The sequence below is a fragment of the Mus pahari genome, chromosome 8 (assembly GCF_900095145.1).
Source record: "Mus pahari chromosome 8, PAHARI_EIJ_v1.1, whole genome shotgun sequence".
Lineage (NCBI taxonomy): Eukaryota > Metazoa > Chordata > Mammalia > Rodentia > Muridae > Mus > Mus pahari.
Genome location: NC_034597.1, coordinates 92,028,391 through 92,050,572, shown reverse-complemented (window position 1 = coordinate 92,050,572; position 22,182 = coordinate 92,028,391). Strand labels below are relative to the sequence as shown.

At 42.7% G+C, this 22,182-nt stretch overlaps 1 protein-coding gene and 1 long non-coding RNA gene across 3 annotated transcripts in view; one reads left to right on the top strand and one right to left on the bottom strand.

The window, feature by feature from the left end:
* Slain1 (SLAIN motif family member 1) overlaps positions 1 to 22,182 on the bottom strand; it is a 52,709-nt gene that overhangs the window by 1,979 nt on the left and 28,548 nt on the right. Inside the window, exons 3-7 of one of the 2 annotated variants that reach the window (XM_021203316.2) lie at positions 17,860 to 18,009; positions 16,620 to 16,769; positions 14,030 to 14,371; positions 8,344 to 8,499; positions 815 to 1,130 (exon numbers count right to left, since the gene is read on the bottom strand). In XM_021203316.2, the coding sequence (XP_021058975.1) occupies positions 815 to 1,130; positions 8,344 to 8,499; positions 14,030 to 14,371; positions 16,620 to 16,769; positions 17,860 to 18,009 (1,114 nt within the window). The remainder of the gene's footprint in view (positions 1 to 814; positions 1,131 to 8,343; positions 8,500 to 14,029; positions 14,372 to 16,619; positions 16,770 to 17,859; positions 18,010 to 22,182) is intronic. The other variant, XM_021203317.2, reaches the window with a different exon arrangement.
* Positions 4,204 to 8,831, top strand: LOC110325362. The gene is made up of 3 exons (XR_002380735.1): positions 4,204 to 4,347; positions 6,733 to 6,875; positions 7,884 to 8,831. It is a non-coding gene; the product is annotated as an uncharacterized LOC110325362 (long non-coding RNA).

Here is a 22,182-nt window from a genome sequence, read left to right as displayed (position 1 = left end):
GAAGAAGAAGAAGAAGAAGAAGAAGAAGAAGAAGAAGAAGAGAAAGAAAGAAACACAGACAGAAAGACAAAGGTACAATCCTTGATAGAGAAACAGTGACAAACAAAAAGCAGTTTTATTGAACACATGCATAAATTCTTAGCCTTTTAAATATTTTTTCTATCATAGCAACAAAGAACTGAAATGTAATTTTGAAAAATTTCAATATTTCAAAAATAACTTTGAAAAACCCAATGTTTTCTCAAGTTTGAAGAAAACAGATCCTCTTCATATTCTCTGATGACAGAAATCCTCCTCCTTCAAGACACGCATTTAAGAAAAAAATGGAGGGTCCCCAATAATGTCACGGCTCTGCATTTACCACGGAAAATAAGCCAGGCTACTGCCACTACCTTTGTCTAAAATGTACCCTATAAAGAACTTGGCATTTTTAGGCTGAAACAAAAGCTTGCCTGCGCCATCTGGAACTTAGCAATAGGAAGGGGTTACTGATGAACCAAACAAAGATGTTTCAAACCTCGAGTAGAGGTGTCACTGTGAGCAGACCTGAAGGAGGGAGGAAACTTGCCACACAAGGAACCTGGGACAGGGTGCAATGGGGGCTCTATGGATGGGCCAAGGGATAAGAATCAAGTGAGAGGACGCAGAATCTGACATCCACAGGGACATCCACCACCTGCTGAGAAAGAGGGACCCAGGACGGGCCATTAGGACAATGACCTATGGCTGACCTGAGCCAGGGAAAGGTGAGGGTGAGTTGGAGAAACTTTGCAACTTCCAAGCACAGATTCAGTCCCGTGAATGGAGTTCTCACCTTCTGACAGGCTGTGCAATCTTGCTCCGAGGCAGGTTACTCCCATTTATTGCCAGTGAAGGTCTCGGAAGGGCGCTGCGACCCAGAATCCCAGGAGCCGCAGCTTTGTTCGGAGTAGGGATGCCCGTGGTGGAATATAACTGCGTGCCGTTGGATAAAGGCATGCCGCTGCCACCGCCGCCGCCGCCGCCGCCGCTGCTGCTGCTGCCTTGAACAGTCGGGCTCACGTAGGCCGTGGCCTTCAGGGGCTGCCGGATGGGCACTGGGAAGTGGCCCACGCTGTGAGCTCTGTGCTGAATCTGTCCTGGTGATGGGACTGTGGGGGAAAATAATGTCGGTGTGAGGAACTCGCCACTGCCTCCTAATTAGAACAGTGTTATATGCAGAGGAGCCTACATTTCCTGAAAGTAAGACCCTTCAGTAGGAGAAAACCCCCTGATAAGACTCTCCCATTCTGTCTGTCTGCAATGCTATGCCTGAGTACAGTTAACCTATGAACAGCATGAAGGCCAAAAACCAAATTGTTATTCATGATTTCCCCAAACTTCAGTCAGTACCCTCCTTGACCCAAAGCCTTATCAATTAACATGTCTTATTACACTTAAAATAATCAGGTTTTACACGGAGTCTTTGTGTTTCCATTTCTCTGGCATATGAATGGGGGGGGGTCATGAATGGTCTCTTACGTGTGAGCATAAGTGATAATAGGTTTGTAAATATGTATGGTATTAAATAATAAAAATGGAATATCAAGTATCTTTATGTATTACACAGTCTTTTCTCAACTTCCTTGAGATTTCTGAGTTGTAAGATTTACCTACAAGTTTTTTCAAAAAAAAAAAAAAAATTCCAAATCTCAAGGAAAAAAAAAACCACTGAGGTGTAAGAGGACCTGATCAGATCACATCTGTGCTGCTCAAAGGACTCTGACCATTCAGAAGATGACTCTTAACAACATTTAAGAATCTCTGAATTGTTCCAAGACAAATTTGTTTTTCTGTTAAAAAGATATTAGAATTTCTTTTAAGATTCATTTTCATTTATTTTACTTATGTATGTATGTGCACATGCATGCGTGCATACAGTGTGCGTGAGTGTGCATGTGCAGTGTATGAGTATGTGTATGTGCGAGCGTGCATGTGTGTGAGTGTCCCTGCATGTGTGAGTTTATATGTGCGAGCATATGTGTGTGTGTGCACGTGTATGCAAGTGTGTGTGAGTGTGTGTGTCTATGTGTATGAGTGTGTGTGCGTGCGAGCGTATGTGTGCGAGTGTCCCTGTATGTGTGTGAGTGTGCATGTGTGTGTATGAGTGTGTATATGTGTGCGAGTGTGCATGTGTGTGAGTGTCCCTGTGTGTGTGTGTGTGTGCGTGCGAGTATCCCTGTGTGTTTGTGTGCGTGTGAGTGTGTGTGTGCCTGCCAGCATGTGCATCAGATGGTTGCAAGCCTCCTGATGTAGATGCTGGGAACTGAATTCAAGTGCTCTAGAAGAACAAGTGCCCTCAAGAACTGAGTCATCTCTCCAGCCCCATGACAATTTCTTGATATATTTCTAATGATGGTCTCATGAAAACAAACATGGGGACAATTTAATAGTTGTCATCACAGAAAGGAAGTCAGGAGTGATATCTGTAGTCACGAACATATTCCTTAGAATCCTTAACATTTTACCAACGTTTTTAAATTAAAAGAAATCTGTTAATAAACACATGCAGTATGTGAATCTGGCTCAACTTCTCTGAAGCACTATCTATAATCAGTCTGAAGTACACATGCTGGTGCTCTTCTTCAGTGAACATGTTCATGATCCCCCATCTCAAGACGGACAGCGTCACCAGCTCCTCAGAGCCTCCAGACTCCACCCCAGGGAGAGCATCTCCCGAGAGAACACGATTCCTCTTCTGTCACTGCACGCTGGCCACCCCTACACTGGAATCACACCCCATGTTCCTTTTCGTGTGGAGCTTCTTTTACCCAATATTAGGTGCATGAGATCCCTACATGCTATGTTATTACTATGTGGTATTCCAGCACATGGTGATCTGTTCTCCAGACAGTGGAAGACTGCATTGTCTCAGTTGCAATTTTAGGATTATTCTTCAACATGCTTTGTTGATAACGTGAACCTACTAGGTTGAGTACATACAGAGCCCCTCAGCTGCTGGGATAAGTGAATTCAACAAAGTCCCTGGATAGAAAAACAAAACATGAAGAACAATTATATCCTAAACAGCATCGGTGACTGTGACTCTTTACAGTCAACTTGACCAGACTAGAATCACCATGGAAACACAGGTCCTGGGCAAAGAAGGCTTTCCGGGAGAAGTTCAATTGAGGAGGAAAGAGCTCTCCTGAATGTGGGTAGCACCATGCTATCGGCTGGGTTCTAGACTGCACAGCCAGCTGAGCACCCATATTGCCTCTCTGTGCAGATGTCATGTGACCAGCCACCTGCTCCATGCCTTCCTGCCATGATGGATGGTGAGCCAGATAAACTCCTCCTTCCTTAATTGCTTGTCGGGTGTTTTCTTATAGAAAGGAGAACACTGATATGCCAAAACCTAGAAGCTAAATTTGAAAAAAAAAAAAAAAACACCACTATTTATTTATAAAAAAATAAATACTTTGAAATAAGCTTAATTTTAGAGCTATAGAACCTCTCAAAAGTCTATAAAACAGTGCCAAGACGCATTGAATAAGGCTTATATCAACAGAAATTTACTACATGTTAATATGGAATGCTTCAACTGCTGCTGATTCATCCAAAAGTGTCTGGCAGACAATGCAAGTCCGATTTCATTTGAAATGATAGTACGGAGTAGCTCTCAAGTAGAGTTCTACTGATGAACCATGTCCCTTACAGCCAGCATATGTCAGGGACCCGCATTAAAAAGAAGAAAGAAAGAATAGCTAGTGAAAGAAGCCAGCAAAGATAGGCACCATTCGAGTTTGTAAGTAAGAAATGAAAATGTCAGGAAGACCATGATGCCTGGATTTCATAACTAAAAGCCCGAGGTACAGTCTGACGACAGAGTCCTTTGTCGATGAAGTTTTCTCCCCCGGCCTCTGCAGAATCCCAAGCCCTAAATCTGAAATGTGAACATCTGAGTCACCGTGAGGAGACACCATGACCACGGCACTCTCAAAGGAGAAAGCAATTAACTGGGGGCTTGCTTGCAGTTTGAGAGGCTTAATTCACTACCATCATGACAGGAGCATGGTGGCGTACAGGCAGGCGCTGGAGCTGGGGACCACAGCCACAAGCACAGAGGGAGTGAGACTGGTCTGGTGTGGGCTTTGGGTTCCTCTAACAAGGCCCACCCCCAGTAATGCACTTCCTCTAACAAGCAACCCCCCCCATGACGCACTTCCTCCAACAAGGCTGTACCTCCTACTCCTTCTAATGCTATCAAACAATCCTGCTCCCTGGTGACCAAGCATCCAAATGTAGAGCGATAGGAGCCATTCTCATGCAAACTACCAGAGTGAGGACCTAGTGCACAGCAATGCCTCTTTTTTGTTCTGCTTTCCTGTAATTGACTTTTCTATCTTCTTTAATTCCTTATGTATTCAAAACAGAATCCCACCTATAAAGAACCCCCCATCCATCCCTTGGTTTTGGCTTTGTTAAGCATGGGCCCAGAGATATTTATATGGCACTATCAATTATAATCTAATATTATTTACTCTGCGGTTCAGATGGTCTCAGCTCTGGCCACAGGCCATTTCCTTCCAACATGTTCCCATTAGTTTTTTAGTATTTCAAAGCTAGAAACCTTAAATCATGAACACTCTATCCTATTTTGTGTTGTATTAATTTTTATGGCACTCAAAGACACTACTGTCCACAGAGAGTTACAATCCACCCATTCCTTATCAGTCCTATATTTGCTAAAGACAAAACATTTTTCTAGAGTCGGGCATGGTGGCGCATGCCTTTAATCCCAGCACTCGGGAGGCAGAGGCAGGAGAATTTCTGAGTTCGAGGTCAGTCTGGTCTACAGAGTGAGTTTCAGGACAGCCAGAGCTACACAGAGAAACCCTGCCTCGAAAAACCAAAAAAAAAAAAAAAAAACTATCACTCCACACTTACACTGTTAAGTCTTCATTAACTCAGACCTAGAATGTATATTTTTCCTCAGCTAAATTTCTTCATAATTAGCCTGCTGTCTAAAAATAATTGACGTCAGTCAGTGAATAGTCCTCTCTGTTTTGTATCATTAGTAAATTCATGAATCAGCTCTGCCTTCATTAGACACCTCACTAATTTAACTATTTAAAGGATATGGGTTCATTCATGAACTCATGTTTATTTCACTCATTCATTCACTCACAATGAACCAAGGTCCAAGTCCAGAGCTCACAGCCTGGTAAAATACATTAGCAGTAAACCATGACACAGGCTGAGTGCTCTATCTAAAATGCTGGGAAACGGGCCTTAGATTAACATTTGGGGTGTTTTCAAACTTGAGAAATTATCAATCTATTGTCTATCATCTACCATCTATCTATCCATTCAGCTATCCAGCTACCTTCTATATTCTATCTATATATCTTCATTCATATAATATATATGAATAATCACATGGGTGTTTTGACTGAATGTATGTCTGTGTATGCCTAGTGTCCAGAGCCCAAAGGACGGCATCAGACCCCCTAGAACTAGAGTTGCAGAAGGTTGTGACCTATGATGTGGCCTCGGAATCAAATTGGTCCTCTGAAAGAGCAGCCAGTTCATCACTTAGCCATCTCTCCAGCCCCGCATGTTGGAGAACATTTGCATATAAATAGACATATCTTTCATGTTAGTGGTTTGACCATAAAATGTCACCGGCAAGCAGGATCCTATGTTGATGCCTCGGCTCCTAGCTGGTGGCCTTTTTCTGAGAGGTATTGCAATCAGTAGGAGATGGGGCCTACCAGGATAGAGCAGGTCACTGGTTATATCCCAGGAAGACATACCTTGTCCCTAAGCCCTTCCTGTGTCTCTTTTGGCTACTGGGCAGTCAACAATTCCCTCATCTACCTGTTCCCACAGAATGACATTTGCTGTGCCTCAGACCCAGAGCAATCCAGTTAGTCATGGGCTGACACATGCATCACTGAACCAAAATGAACTTTTCTTCCCTTTAGGTGGCTTCTCATGCTTATGTGTCATGGTGATCAAAAACCTAACAAAACACTGAAAGCTGGGTGGCTGCTCTGACCCTGTGACCTTGTGGTTCCTAAGCCTCTGCTACTGGTTTGCAAGGAGAAATTTGTAAATTTGGAAGATGTTTATAGAAGCAGGCAAACAAAAAAACAACAACAAAAGTTTTGCATTTAATGACTCTCATAGTAGAAGACCAGAGCTCCAGTTAGACATTACAGCAGAAAAGACTGTATTTTGAGTGCAGAAGGTAATGAGGATTCTTCTGAGACTCAGACCCCTGCTGCCAGGGTCCAAAAGAACTCAGATAGAAGACTGAAGTCACTCACATGATGCTGATTCTGCAGGTAGGCACGTAGACTGTAAGAGCAATAGGTGCCCAGGCTAGGCCTTGGCACTCAGAGGACAGTGAAGGAGACAGATTGGGCAGCATGGGGGAGGGCCAGAAGCCTTGTTGTAAGACTTCAGGAATTACAGATCTGATAAACATGGGACATTTGCCAAGGAAAGCTTCGGGGAATGAAAGGAGATGGCCAGGGAGAAGCCGTAGCATCTGCACACTGCAGAACCATTAGGGACAGGACTAACCAAAAGCCTTTGCGGCTGCCCGTCACGTGTCAGACCGTTTGACCCTGTGACCGTAGTTGCTGACTTTGCTGGGATTGGGCCTTGCCTCTCTATCCCTATTCTTTCTTCCCTGCTGTGATGGAAATGTTCACCCTGCCTTGTTTCATGCTGGAAGTATGTAATGTTTTCTTGATTTCACAGTAGTTAACTGCCGAGACTCCACTGAGGCCTTAGGGGGACTTTGAATGTGGGCATCTTGAGAACTTCGGTTAACCGTCAAGACCATGGGAATTCCTGGAGATAGATTGGATCATCAGATGTTCATTATGAAAGCTCACTCTCAGGTATGGGTATTGAAGCCTTGGTCACTATTTTGAAGGGGGCAGAAATTTTAGGACTCAAGGCTGGAAGAGGCAGAGCATGTGGGAGATCACTGAAGGAATGTGTCTGATAGGCTTTGCCCCTGGCCTCTTCTCTGTTTATCTTCTGTGTCCTTCCCACCACGTGCCCAGCCTACTTCTCCAAATGTTCCAGGATTTTCCTCTTGTCCCAAAGCAATAGAGCCAGCCTTGGGCAAAAACACTCCTTTGAAAATATAAACGAGATATATCTTTTTCCTTTTTAAGTCATCTCCCTCGGGAACAGCAAGAGAAATTCTACACACTGTAGTTGAACCAACGTCCAAATACAAAGTCCACTTATGTGCACATAACTTAATGGTAAATTCATACGACATTGTAAATATCTTTAATATGAAAACAAGTTTCACAGAAGAGTGAAATCTAAGTGTATTTCCCACTTAAGGTATCTATCACACAGCCTTCAAGTTTCAGATCATGAAACATTTTTTATTTTTTATTTCTAGGTTGCAGAAGCTCAACCTGTATAGCAGAAAACACAAGCCCTAGCAGGAGACAGACCTTGTTTTTAGCTCTGCACTTCTGACCTGCCCACCTTTGGCTAAATTGTTACTTTACCCACTTGAAACTTTCTCTCATCAGCAAAATGATAATAGAAACTATGTCACAGAGTTGTTGGTAGCCACATAAGACAATGCCTATAAACCAGCTGGAGCAGCTCCTTACACAGAATAAATGCAGTCATTTTGTTGTTAGGAACCAGGACATAAATAAAAGACAACCACGTGTTGGGAAATAAACTGATATCCAAACCTAGGTTTGAGGAAGGCAAATTTAAAAAGCGCTAGAGATGCAAACTCTTAGCCAGCATTCTGCATTCTCTGAGGACCTCTTAGAGTATGTGAATATTGGCCTGGGGTCTCTGTAAGACCCACCTCAGCAGACCTCACACGAGGGATGGGATGAGTATCTGGAACCACCCTATCCCTACAGGCGCTGTGAATGAATCCATACAGCTGCACTGGAACGGAGGCTCTAACATTCCCTTATACAACACTATCTTCACCTTTGGAGGAAAATGCTTTGGAAAGCATGACCACAGTAGCAGCTGGGCCAAACTGATGTGCCTCTCGTGAGTGAAAATGGCAGCTCACAGAGGAAGGATAAGGATCTGTATGGAAAGGGGCATGTACATGGGTGCGCTGGGGATTATCCACTATGTCTGCTATCCTTGAGCTAAAGGCCTCCTATAATTTATTAGTTGTAGCAGTTGTAAACATGGACACTGGAGGGAGCACTAGAGGGAGCACTGCTTGATCATAGTGAAATCTAAGTTACAAGACAGAGAAATGTCTCTTCTCGTGGACAGAAGTGAGAAAGAAATTTTGGAAAAATTTCCTCCTGGCGTCCCAACTAACGAGGATGTTTAAAGCCACCACTCTGTTACACTTACTGCAGGATGGAACCCGAGAAACCCCACTTCCAGCTCCATGCAAGCTGGAGTCAAAGCTCTGACTGCTCCTCACTGTCACCGGAGAGCTGAGGTTGCTGCTGACCGTGGCGGTGCTCGGCATCCGGGCCAGATTAGGCATGCTTCTTCGTAGCTTATCTAAAAGAAGAAAGGATTTTCCTAAATTAAAAACCGCAAGTAAATTGAATGCTAATAGAAACATTTGCTTTTGAAGTAAATAAATAAAAATGCCATTATGATCAAGGACACAGAAACAACGGCATGTCCATTACAAAAAGACTAAGGGAGAACCAATCTCTTATATGGGCAATGGACACTCTAGAATATTTTAACTGATACATTGTTGACAATAGAAAACACACATTCTATAACAAAGAAAAAAAAAACAATTCTACTTTTGTTACTGCTCAGTAAGTGAATTAACATAAGGTTAGAAAATAACCCTGCAACTATTTACAAATGAACACACTAAAAATAAAGATATTTGAGTATTTAATATATATGTATATATTATGTATATATATGTGCACATATATATATGATACTCAAAACCAAAACTTACTAAATCTTTTGGTAACACATCAAAATGGAATAAATAAAATTCCAATTTGAATTCTCTCAGGATAGCTGCCAGTCACTATCATTAACTTCTTCAAAGAGTTAACCCTCCCCATGTACAAGATGTTTGCACTCTCAAAAAAGACCAAAGGACTGAATGACCTGATTATTTTTGTTTCTCTCCTGCTAGGCGCACCTTCTGCCACCAGGAGGTAGCAGAGGGTTACAAACAGCCAGGCTCAGATTTGAAAGCATCAAGAACCAGTTGAAGGTTCCTCCATTACCACACAGGTCAGCTCTCTCCAACGTAGAAAACAATGGTTCAGTCTAAACTGGAGCTAGCACTAAACTGGACTGCGTTCCTTTTCCCTTTTAGGTCTGCATCATGTAGAGCCACACACTTGCCCAGTCAGTTCTAATATTCCTTCCACCACTGCAGTTCAGAGCTTATTTTTGTTACCCACTCCACAAAACATACTTAGCTGGTTCCCACAGACCCTGCTCTTCTAGAACACAAGGACACATCTGGGAAGCCCAAGCTTGGCTCTGTCAGGGGATTACTTCCAAAATCTTAAAGGTCTAAAACCATATAGAGGACCAAAATGTACAGACACTGTGTTTCTTGAACATTCATACCTATGATAAGGAACTAATAAACGCTCATAACAAGTCAATAATAAAAGTTATTTCAAATCTATTTTAGGGTTACTATTGCTGTGATGAAACACCATGACCAAAAGCAAGCTGTGGGGGTAAAAGGTTGATCTTTGGCTCACACTTTCATATCACTATTCATTATGGAAGGAAGCCAGGAACTCAAACAGGGCAGGAACTTGGAGGCAGAAACTGATGCAGGGTCCATGGAGGGGTGGATGCTACTTACTGGCTTGCTCAGCCTGCTTTCTTATAGAACCACACAGAGCATGCCTAAGAATGCCCACAATGGGCTGGGTCCTCCCACATCAATCACTAATTAAGACAATGCCCTACCTGCTTGCCTGCAGCTCAATCTATGGAGGCACTTTCTCCATCAAGGCTCCCTCTTCACCAGTGACACGACCTTGTGTCAGATTGACATAAAGCTAGTCACTAGCCAGCACCGTTGATTTCTAATATTTTCCATTTAATATCCTTCGACCTCAGTAAACAGGGTAACAAAGCCCAGAAAACAGAATCTCGGATGAAGGGAGGAAGATTCCTAGCATGAGACTAAGCCCACTTTCACAAGTGACGAAAGCACTCACCCAATGCACTTTATCCCCAGCCCCACTTGAGGGGCTTTAAATAGTACATCTCCCAATTTCTAAAGCCCCTAGCCCCTCACAGCAAGCAATGTAATATATTCACCACTGTGTGTGTGTGTGTGTGTGTGTGTGTGTGTAGGCACTCGTATCTGTGTGATGTAAGCCAGAACTTAAAAGAAGTTAGAAACTTTCAGAACTCACAGTGAGGTGTCTTGACATCACAAACCTGGTGTGGTGAAGAAGAATCTATTGAACTGTTAAGAATCTATACTGAACTATTTTCACTATGTTTTAGATAGCATAGAGGGAAACAATGACCTTCTATTAATTAGAAGACTGAACTTCTGTAGTTTGAAATTTTAATTCCAGGGGCTGACTGTGTGGTTCAGTGGAAGAACAGTTTGCCTAGCATAGATTAGTCCCTGGGTTAGTCTACTGTACTATAAATTAATGCAAATTAAAATGCATTTATTTTCAGAAATCTACCATAAATGTTTTTAATATAGCAAAATTAAAAACTGCACCATGAGCACACATGTTTTCTTCCTAGAGCTATGAGCTGCTTCATCCTGCCAGTCAGGTCGGAATAACGCAGCCATCTGTGTGCTTTCAACAGTACAAAACCTTCAGGCACACTTGATACTTTAACCCTAAATGCATATGGCTCTCCTAAGATGAAGAGATGTGTACAAAATCACAACACTTTTGTCACATTTAAGCACAGCACCATAGCTCATAAACAAATTAAGCATCCCAAGAATATCATTTGTTACATTTCCCCCTCAAACCATGATCTAGGTAAAGCACACACATCCTTCTGTCCATTAATCTCCATTAATCCAGACACACTGGTCTTTAAAAGCAGTCTTTTCATGTACTTAGGTACCAGTCAATTTACTAACACCATTATCCTGGAATCCGCCCTTACTAATAAGCTGCCCAAGTATAAATACTCGGACCCTTCCAGGTGAGCTGTGGTCTCTGGTTGAATCCGACCATCTGGCAATATGGCTCACTTCCCTGGCGAACAACCTGGAATAGATTCATAGTAGTACACACTTTAAAGTCCTAGGACTGAAAAAAGCAATGTCCTAATTCTATCTTCCTAAGAATTCAGAAATGTCATCTTCAAGGACCAATATACAACAGAAAGGTGGAAGAGAACACGAGAAGGGTTCAGATATTCGGTCAGGGGGCAGCAGAACTCAGCCTCCTGTGGAACAAAGACAACTCAGGAACCAAGGGGACACTAGTTTCACCTGCCAGTCAACGTAGACCCATAGAAGGGGTCTGTGCAGCGCACCACCAAACCCTAAAGAATACAGGAATGGTGGAAAAGACCTGCAAAACTTAGTTACTTTTGTTGTTTGCCGTCTGACAAACATATCCCCAATTCAAAGATTCCCAAAACATGTCAAGATCTTTCACAAGCCGTCTCTTTTGAAACCAGAAATGGAGCCACCAAATAAATAAAATTTTAAAACTCTATTTCTACCTTTTAAACTGTTGCTGTTTTATTTAGGTTGTGGATTTGGTTGCTTGAGCAGAGTCTAACTAGGTAGGCTTGGCTGGTCTAGACTTACCACGTAGACCAAGCACATCTTGAACTTAGACATGCACCTGCCACTGCCTCCCCAGTGCTGGGATTAAAAGTGTGTGCCACAATGCCAGTTTGACTTATTGTCCCAGTAATTCTATAAAATTCAGTATACTTTAAAAATAATATTTTATTTATTCTTAAATTTTTTTCATACACATATACAATGTTTATCTTATCTACTCCTCCCCTCTGTACCCTGATTCATCCCCAGGATCCCCCAATATCTCCCTTGCAACGTTATGTGTCCTTTTAAATTCCTCATTACCATTTAAAAAAAATAGATTGAAGAGCTAATAATCTTCTCCCATGTATATTGTTTTAGAAAAACATCGGGTACTCTCAAAGTTACCATTTTCTTCCATAAGTTGGTTCAAATAACACTGAAAGCTCAGATATCCGAGCCATATGTTTAAAAATGTTCAAAAAGTGTAGGTGGAGTGGGAGAGACATTTTATTCAGCACATCTACCCCGGGCACTGCAATATTCATCATTTAATTCATTCCTTATAACATATTTAAATTGGGAAAAATACACCAGATGGTTTGATGTGAAATCACAGTAACGTTTCCTGAGAGTTAGATGTTAGCTTTTCTTCATTTTTCAGTTAAGAACACCAAAGCTATAGGGACCTGAGAAACTCCAGCTTGAAAGGTCTGAGTGGGCGGGGAGGACCGGAACTCAGAGCCTGCTGACCTCAGAGCCTGTGACTGCAGCTGTGAAGCCGACTCAGAAGTTCAGAAGCACAGACAGGAAATTACCTTTGTGCTCCATGTCCCTTCACGTGAAGAAACACTTAGGAAAAATAAAACCACCGCAGCCAGATCCTGGACTGCAGTGTGCGTCCAGGTTCCCGTGAGCAGCATCAGGGAAACCCAGTCCTTTCCAAATGGCATCTGATGAAAGTGGTATCACTTTTCCAGGGCAGAGACAGTGGCCCAGAGGAGCACAATCCACTGACCATGCCAAGATGCAGGACCAGAGCTTGCAGGATGAACTCAACTGTGGTGCTTGAAAGTGCCTTCAGGTAACAAGCCCAGGTGCCCACCTTCCAGCTGCGACATGATGCCACCCCATCCAGTCAGTACAAGCATGGAGAATGCAGCGCCATCTGCCTGGCAGTAGGAGCTCTGAGATATGAGCTGCTAAGACTTGCTTTAGACAACACTCTCAGGTTAAAATCTGAGTGTGTTAACAGAAATATTGCGAATATAGTGCTTTCAATACTTTCAAATGAATTTCTAGTCTACAGTAATATTTCAAGTATGGAGGAAGGAAAGGTGAAAACTAAGAATGTTTGATCACTAATCCCATTTGTATTCACCCTACTGACATTTTAAAGAACTATTTGCCTACTTACAGACTTTGAGAAATGGTGTGATTTAATAATTAAAAGCTCTAACTATATAAGTACAAAATAGCCAAGTAGTTTCTTCCCCTTTTCTAGGTTCTGCATGGAGGTTCTGGCTGATCATCAACAAACAGACACAGACACACACACACACACACACACACACACACACACCAGCCTTGGAGTGCTACACAACTGTTCTCTCGGTGGTTCCGAGCAGTCAGACTCTAATGTCTTGGGATGTGAGGGAGAGGACAGTAAACAATGTGAAAGAGAATTATAGCCCATCACACAGACGTGAATTACCGACCAGTTTCTCCTTCCCACACAGAGCAGCAGTCTCCCTCGTCCTGCTGCTCTGTGGCTATCGATTTGAAGTTGGGAATTAGATGCATGCTTCCCCAAGCCCCTCCTAAATCTCAGGGTGCAAGAGCAGCAGGCTCCCAAATCTTCACTGTGGACGCTCTAAGCCCAAACCCCACAGTGCCAGGCTATTGGTGCTGTGAAGGCAATAGAGGGTCTTTAACCACAGGAAGCTCAGCCATGAAGCCTCCAGCCTGCCCAATACTGCCACCTCACGGTAGACAAACATAAAGATCTCCACACATGGGGGCAGAGAGGTGGCTCAGTCAGTACAAAGCATGTAGCACAGGTGTGAGGCCAGCATGTTTGTGTGTATGTGTGTGTGTGTGTGTGTGTGTGTGTGTGTGTGTGCGCGCGTGCGTGCACAGAAGATCATACAACACACAGAATATCATTCCAAGACAGGATCATCATTTCTGAAGTCAGAAATCTATAAAGCTGACATCTAGCTAAGATAGGAGGTTGCCAACGTTAGATATAAGTTTAGACCAAACTGGCAAGGGCATGAGGATGATAAACCTAGACCGGCCTCACTGGCTGGAAGCATAACCTACCTCCATTGGTCCTATTTGGTTGCTGGTCTGGAGTCTGGGCTTGAGGTGAATAATACTGTGGCTGCTGGAAGTTATTTGAGGGGAAATACTGGGCACTGGGGCTCCTCCTGCAATCCCGGATGCTGGAGAAAGTCTGTGAGTGGGGAATCCCTCTTTGGAAAGGCGAACACCTCGGAAGACGGGGCTGGGGTGGCGGCAGATGGTCGAACTCTTCCTCGTCCTCCAGGCTGTAGCGATCATACTCTTGATCACTGCATGTCCCCTTTTTCCCTGAACTCAGGGACACACTGGAACTGTTTCTGGACACAGATGCTGACGTGGAAGCATAGTCTTGCCTGAGACCTAGGGAAACACACAGTACTTGACATTTGTATTTTAAAATGGCAATAAGTCACTCAGACAAGGACACAACATTTTGTTTAAGGACATTAAATACCCCCCAACACAAACAAAAAAAAACACACACATTTATCTACCAATCACATATCTAATGTTAGATCAGCCAATTTTGAAAAAAACTATGTAACCATTGCTGTAAAGACAGACCTATCTGCTATGGCTCCAGAAATCATTACCTATAAAAATGTCCAAATTATCCTTTTTCAGGTTTGAATACAGTCAGGAAGACAGAGTTTAGGAAAAAATAGTCACTATAACTACAAATTCCTGTGAGCCAAAAGAATTACAAAAACCAAATCCTGATGCAGTAAGGTACCTGCTCCCTCTACCGATGTCCAGGACTAAGAAGAAAGTTTAAAACCTGAGGAGTGAATATTTTCGAACAAGGTCATCTCTCACCTTCTTTTATGTTACTAGCTATAATGTCTTCAGAGCACCACGATGTTTCAACGCTTCAGTAGTTTTAGGCCATCCTCGCCATCCTTGATAGCATCCACCCCACAGACAGTCACACTGTCTTTGTTTTTCATTATTATAAAGTTGTTATAATGCACTGTTTTATTCCTAAAATTGCCCATAGCCAATTTTTAAAGTAGTCTCTTCATGGCTACTCAATATCTAAAAATGACATCCAATCTTTTTCCACGTTTTGACTAAGCACTTAAATTCACAGTTAATGATACAAAGTAACTGCCTTGCACTTCGCCCTGTGTCTTATTAAACCCTCCATAAGTGTCACCATGTGTTTTGCAGGGCTCTTGAGTAATTCTAAAATGAGGAAACTGGTGTGTTTAACAGTTTCCACTATGCTGGTCTGAAGAGATAAACAAGCTTTAGCCAGCGCTGCAATGCACACTTTACTGTGCCCTTGATACCAATGCCTCTGAAGCACCTCACACAAAGATGACTTGGGAAACTGCTCAGTTCCAGTGATTTTCCACAGTCACTTAGCCTGGAGCATATTAATACATTTTTATTGATATTTTTTTAAAGATTACTATGGGCCCCCACAAAGCCCTAGGAAGTGATTCAAGGACCTCACCCAGTTTCCAACATTTCTGCAAATTTTTTATTAGAATAATAATTAGGATGTCAACAGTGTTATAATCTACCCGTTTTATTCAGATTTTTTTCCACTTACTTATTTATGTGCAGGTCAATATTAACTTTCTTATAATTACTAAACTAGCTGCATGTGTGTATGCCACTCACACTCCCAGGCATCTCTACACCATGAAACCCTTTGTTTGAACCCCTGTTCAAAGTCCATTCACCACCATCTTCCTTCCAGGTCCTTCAGCCCCACCCCCAGCCACCAATCTGCCCCATACTTCTCAAGGCCTATCACTTCAAATGGTTGCAGAAATAGTTACACTGAACACCATCTCTTGTGATTCTGGAGAGCCCACCCAAGGTGACCTATCAGTAAGTGTGTCCCTGTTTACTGACGAGTACTACACTCTAGGATATGGATATTTCACGTTTACTTAAGCCTTCATTACCAAAAGGCATCTAAACACACTCCAGCTAGAAGGTGATGGTCTAAATGAGAAATACCCTCCATAGGCTCCTGCATTTGAGCACTTGATCTCCAGCTGAGGGCGCTGAATAGAGACATTTAGGAGCTGTGAGCCCTGCACAGCACTACTAGCTACAGGCCTTGAGAGTTCATAGCCTGGCCCTACTTCCAGTTCACTCTGCTGCTTCTGGTTTGCTGTTAAAGGCATGATCTCTCAGCTTCCTTCCCCTGTCACCATGCCTGCTGCTTGCTGCCATCCTTCACCATTGTCATAGTGGACTCTCACCCCTCTGGAACCATAAGCAAAATAAACTCTTTCTTCCTTAAGCTGCCTGTGCATCTGATGTTTAACCACAACAACAGTAAAGTAACCAATACAAGCTATTGCAAATAAAGATGCTGAGAACCGTTGTGTGTCAGTTTTTACCTACTGCTGTGAGTGGAATGTTCTGGAATGCCTACAATCTCCATAGATCAATGATGCTGAGAGTTGGCCTAACATCTACAATGTTCTTCAACACTTAAGGAACCTGTAACTCTTCCAACTACAAAGGAAGCTGATATGAAACAAAGAATGCACTTGTCTGACCACTCCCTGGGAAAAGTTCATGACTCTCCATCACTTATTGTCTAAATGGGGAACCTGGTGTCCCTCAATTAAAAAGAACATACTCTCTTCTTGCAGACGAGCCATGATCTGAACATCAGTAAGGTCCTGTAATTTGTATCCCATGGATATAGAATCATCCTCCAACTCTGAGGTACTCAACTCACTGTCGATGGATGACTGGGGGCTAAGTGGAGAGCCCCTGGAGGTATAACCTAGAACATAGAGGAAATACGTTATTATTTACAGAAATCCTAAGTATACATGTGTTATAACTCATACACAAGTGGCGTTTTTCTTGTTTACATGTCACAAAAAGACTGACATGTCACCATTTGACAAACAATAAATGTCTTTACATGTTTATAAATTATAAGTATAAAACAATTTTTTTATTGTTTTCTTTTTTTCAAATCCAACTTCTAGAATGAAAGCAAAATCGCTCTATACTGACTACTAAAAAATTAGTGCCAAAATCTAAGGGAGTGGTGTTTGAGGATATACACACACACATGCTAAGAAAAATGTGCATACAAAATTTATATGTATATAAATGCATCCATGTATATACAATATATGCATATATATGTATGCTTTTAATTGATAATTAGATGACTGTCTCTGGCAATAACTGATTATATATTTCACAATTAAATTTAACCCAGTCCATTTTTAGTGGGCAGACACAGTAGTGTCATAAATGGAAAAGGCCATGCATAAAACAACCATTTATATAAAATCATATACAACTTCATAATTTTGACCAGTGAACTATCACAGGAGGCTTGCTGATCCCTTGGGAAAAATAATCAGTGGGCTAGTCTAAATGAACCAAAGAAGAAACGAGCCAAATGAAAGAGTGTTATTTTGATGGATTCACACCAATGCTATGACAAAAAGGGCAATGGTGAAGAGACTCTAATTTCAAAAAAATCCAACAGTCCTTCTTGCTGAGGCCTGGATTCAAAATCTAACAGAAAACACAAACTCTTGAAAATGACATAAAGTCGTGTGATCATGAAATCAGTAAAGAAGTACCTAAACTCATATCCCATCCAAGTCAAGCATTCGGGGACGTGTACCTACATGTGTGCTTTCGCTAGAGAGGGAAATCTACCAAACACAACCTAGCCAAGCAGTGAACAAGCACATGGACGCATGCGTATTCCGTGCCCAGAGGAAGCGTGCAGCATAACCTCCAAGACACTAGGTCACCCTCGGGCTTTCCCGCGGCAGATGAACGCGTGCGTCGTGTTTCATGGCTACAGTAGCAAAGCAAGCAGCTGGTCAGAACTGAAATATTACCTGTTCTTTCAGGTGTTAGTATTGCTTTGTTGGAGGTTTTAGAGGAGCTGGGAGTACTAATGCCATTGCTATAAGGGCTGAGTCTTGCAACAGGGCTATAAGGGAAAGCCAGGGAGGCAGGTGAAGAGAAGAGACTCCGCCATCGGCTCGCTGTCACGGAAGCAAAAACAGCAGCAGTTAGTGCTACACAGGCAGATGGTGGTTCATCAGAGGGGGAAAAGGAAACTTTTTTTTTTCAAGAAAGGAAAACAAAGCAACTTTTCATACATTAACTGACTTCCATTTATCTAAGGAAAATATGTAAAAACAAGCCATTTATGAGTTAGGCCCCATTCACACAACTACTGAGAAATAGCAAATCTGCCTCATTCTGATTAAATGCAATATAAAAAGGGAAATTCAGCCTTCTATGTTAGAAGCATTTTCTATTTCTGAATAAAAATTAAGTGTTTGTGATCACATAAAACAATATCAAAGGGGAAAAAAACAAGAAAACTTGACATTTCTAAAAGTTTGAGGACATGTTTTTAATATTAAACTAAGTTCAGAGCTCTAAATATTATTTGGTCTATTTTCAATGCAGTTAATTTCAGAACACACTGATCAAAACCTTTTATATAGATAAAGTTTTAGAGATGGAAGCAGGAGCGCTTGTAGCTCTTGCAGAGACCCCGTGCTCACAACAACTCAGAACTCCAGCTCTTCTGGAAGAGGTTCGGAGATCCGTGAGCACCAGGCATGCGCACAGAACATGGGTACCAGGCATGCGCACGGGACGCATGCATGCACACAAATTAAACAAATCCATTCTTAAAAGAGAAGACCAACCCTGAAAAGCATCCAGGGCCTTTCTACGGTGCCTGCTAACGGGCGTTTGTCCACCACTGAGAAGTGTCTGAAGTGGGTCCTGGGATGGGGAGCATGGAGGATGTGGGCAGTCAAGCAAACGGTAAGCTGGATCCTTGAAAATCCCACTGAGGTGTTTAAAAGAGCAGAATTGTTTCCGCCTCCGCCCAGCGTCTTAAGTGATGAGTACTATTTCAGTCACGTAAACATGATTTTACTTCCTATATAGGCAAGGAAAGCCAGCCAAGCAACTATATTCCAAATCCTCAGGTTGCCTGGGAGACGCTGTCATGAGGTCTGGTTCCTAACTGACACAGGTCCTGTGAGTCCCTTATTCAACTTGTATGTCTGTGCTTCAGCAGTTCTCACTGAGTCGGAGCAGACATGGACACTCAGAACCAGACCCCACCCCACCCCCACCCCCAATATACCATAAAATTGTAGTTAACACACACACAAGGTGGTTGCTCTTACCACCTTCAATCACAATTACAGGGTATCTGTCATTACAAATTCTGTGTACAGAAAACAAAGTCAATAGTCCTTTGTGACTGCTAACTTGATGGACAGACAATGATATTTTATATGAGTCTGATCATGCGCCAGGCCAATTACAATGACTTCGTGTTCTCATCCACAGATGCAGGGGGACAACACATCACAAGTAAACAGCATCCATTATTCTGCACAATAACTACAGTGGCCCAGCCTTCCTGCACAATGGCACAGTTATTACAGCTATGACAGCAAGATCACAAGCAGGAACAGATAGCGTCTATTGCAAGAAAGAACACTCTACACTGTTCTTCAGAAAGGAGCTGGGTACTTAGGCAGAGGGAGGAGAATTATTATAGAGGCGATCTCACAAAACAATGTTGCTCTATCAGTGCCCACGGCTCTGCTGCGGAGGAGAAGGGGAGGGAGCAAAGGCGGAAGGGACGTTTCCTCTCCATCCCTTTCTGTGGGGTTAAGGGTCTGCAACAGAAACCACTTCCTAAGTCACAGACAACACAGGACAGTTAGCGGGGGCAGTTTCATTTGGTTGATTTGTTTACTTTCAAGTTTGTTATGTTTGTTCTGTTGAGACAGGGTCTTTCTCAGAGGACATGGCGGCCTGGCCTCAAACTTACTCTGTAATTGAGGCTGGCCTTGAACTCCTGGTCCTACTTCTCTGGCCAAAGTGCTGGAAATGTGTGCCGTCATACCCTGCTAGCAGAGTGGACTTTCTTAATACAAAGATGTTAACATGTTTGATACTCAAAGATGCCCAAAATGACCCTAGGAGGAGGAAGACAATTTTCCCAAGGCAGAAGCAGGTGATTGGCTCCTCTGCAGTGATTTTCCTTCACTCTTATTCTACGAAAAGGTTAGTTGTAGGAACTCCTGGACATGACATGAAGTGTGCTTTTTACTGAATTCCAACCCCTCCTGGGACAAAAGGTCACATGTGCTCAGTTATCTGTTCACTTATTTTCTGTGCATCTTTAAGTTTTCAAATTTAAAGTAAACACTAGTAAAGTTGTTTTATACCTTCTCATACATAACTACAAGGAAAAAAAATCCCACATAAATCCCTCCAGTGATTACACTAAGACAATCCTGGGAAGATATCAGGCAGTTATTGCTTTCAGAAAAAACTTACAGTTTCTGCATCCCACTGCCAAAATTATTGTGTGGATGGATGGCAGAGAAATTCCCAGAAAAACTGACAGTCCATCAATCAGCTTTGCCTAGACTCACAAAAAATTATAGGGAATATTCAAATTTTACTGAGTATATGTCTCCGAATAATATCAAAGGCAAACTGAAGAATCAATATGATCTAATTCACATGAAAGAGAAGCCTGATCTAATTAAAATCTCAGCGACCATCCTTAGAGGTCAGTTCTACCCTAAACAGAGTTAAAAACTCAAGAAATACAGGGCTAGAGAGGTGGTACAGGCCTGAGCTTCGTTCCCATCCCCGACACCGGTGGCTCACAACCACCACCTTAGCTCCAAGGGATCTGACACTCTCTTCAGTTTTCCACAGCTTCACACACTTGGTACGCAATCCCAGACTCCCACATCACATGAAGAACAACGTAAGAAAACAACTAATGCAGTCAGGTATTCTATAAACCACTGCGCTCATACCGTGTACTCATGTGCAGATAACCTCCTTCCTAGATGCTTTTAAGCCATTTGGGATCCGAGCTGAAGGTAGTACACACAATGTTAAACATGTTAAACTAATGTCTACTTACTTTAAAACCAGCCTACCACTCCTACTTTGACAGCTACACTATTTTATCCAATAGCTTAAACTTAAAATAACAGTGTTCAGCATAATGTCTTTGAAGACAAAGGTGAATATAATTAGACATTTCAAGCCAGTAATAGGTTCAGTGAAAGAAGCAGGCCTGTAGAACACTCCCCCACACTCATAAGAAACAACTAACTCACTGAATTCATCAGTATTAATCTTGTGACACCCCCCCCCCCAGCTAATGATTTTTATATTACTATCAGTAAAGACCTGCGACTGGGAAAACCAACCTATAAAACTTAAGCTAAAGGGGAGTCACTAAAAAATTCTGGGGCACACAGTTAAAATGAAAACACCAGCCAGTTGACAGTAAAACACACAAAAAAATGCAAGCAGGCTTCCTCAGTCTTGAAAAACAAACATCTTCTAAAATCTCCCAAAGGGCCCAGACCTTCGATCCTTACAGGCACACTGCGCAGTTACACAGCAGCTGTTTAATCAGGCGGAGCAGCCAGGACGGACAGGGCTCTGATCTTTCTAGGAACATCTGTCTGTCAGTACCACTTCACATGTCTAACCTCCACTTTATCCTTCCCCTTCTTACTACACTCACACATACAAGGCAAAGCTGTAGCACGCAGACACCATGTCAACTCTTAACCCACCAGTCTCCTAAGCACCCTCAGAGAAATCAGGTGACCTAGAGTCACCCCAGAAGGGCAGAATGATCCTGTTCAAACAGGCTTTCTAAAAGAGCCTAGCACTGGCTCCTCAAAGTTTACACAGACCCACTTTCTAAATAAGTCATGATCTGGTGACCCTTGCTCATGGCTTCTCATCTTGACTAAAATGTACTCTCCCTCAGTCTTCTACAGCTTAGCCTTGTGGGGCTGGCCATCTGTCACTGCAATATCTATATGCAAAGGCCTGTGCAATTCTGGAGAGAGAGAGAGAAAGAGAGAGAGAGAGGAGGAGGAGGAGGNTAGCCCTGTCTTAGTACTTAGATGGACTGCCATAGCACTATAGCGCCCCCTTCAGGTTACCATGGGTACAGGGGTAGGGCTGCTGGGAGTTGCCACACACTTAGATGAAGCTGCAGTGTGCTTCAAAAGCTGAGGATTTCTGGCTTAGGAGGAGGAGGAGGAGGAGGAGGAGGAGGAGAGACGGAGAGGGGGTGGTGGGGAGGAAGGAAAAGAAATGAAAGAGAAGCTACAAAATAGCTCAGACCA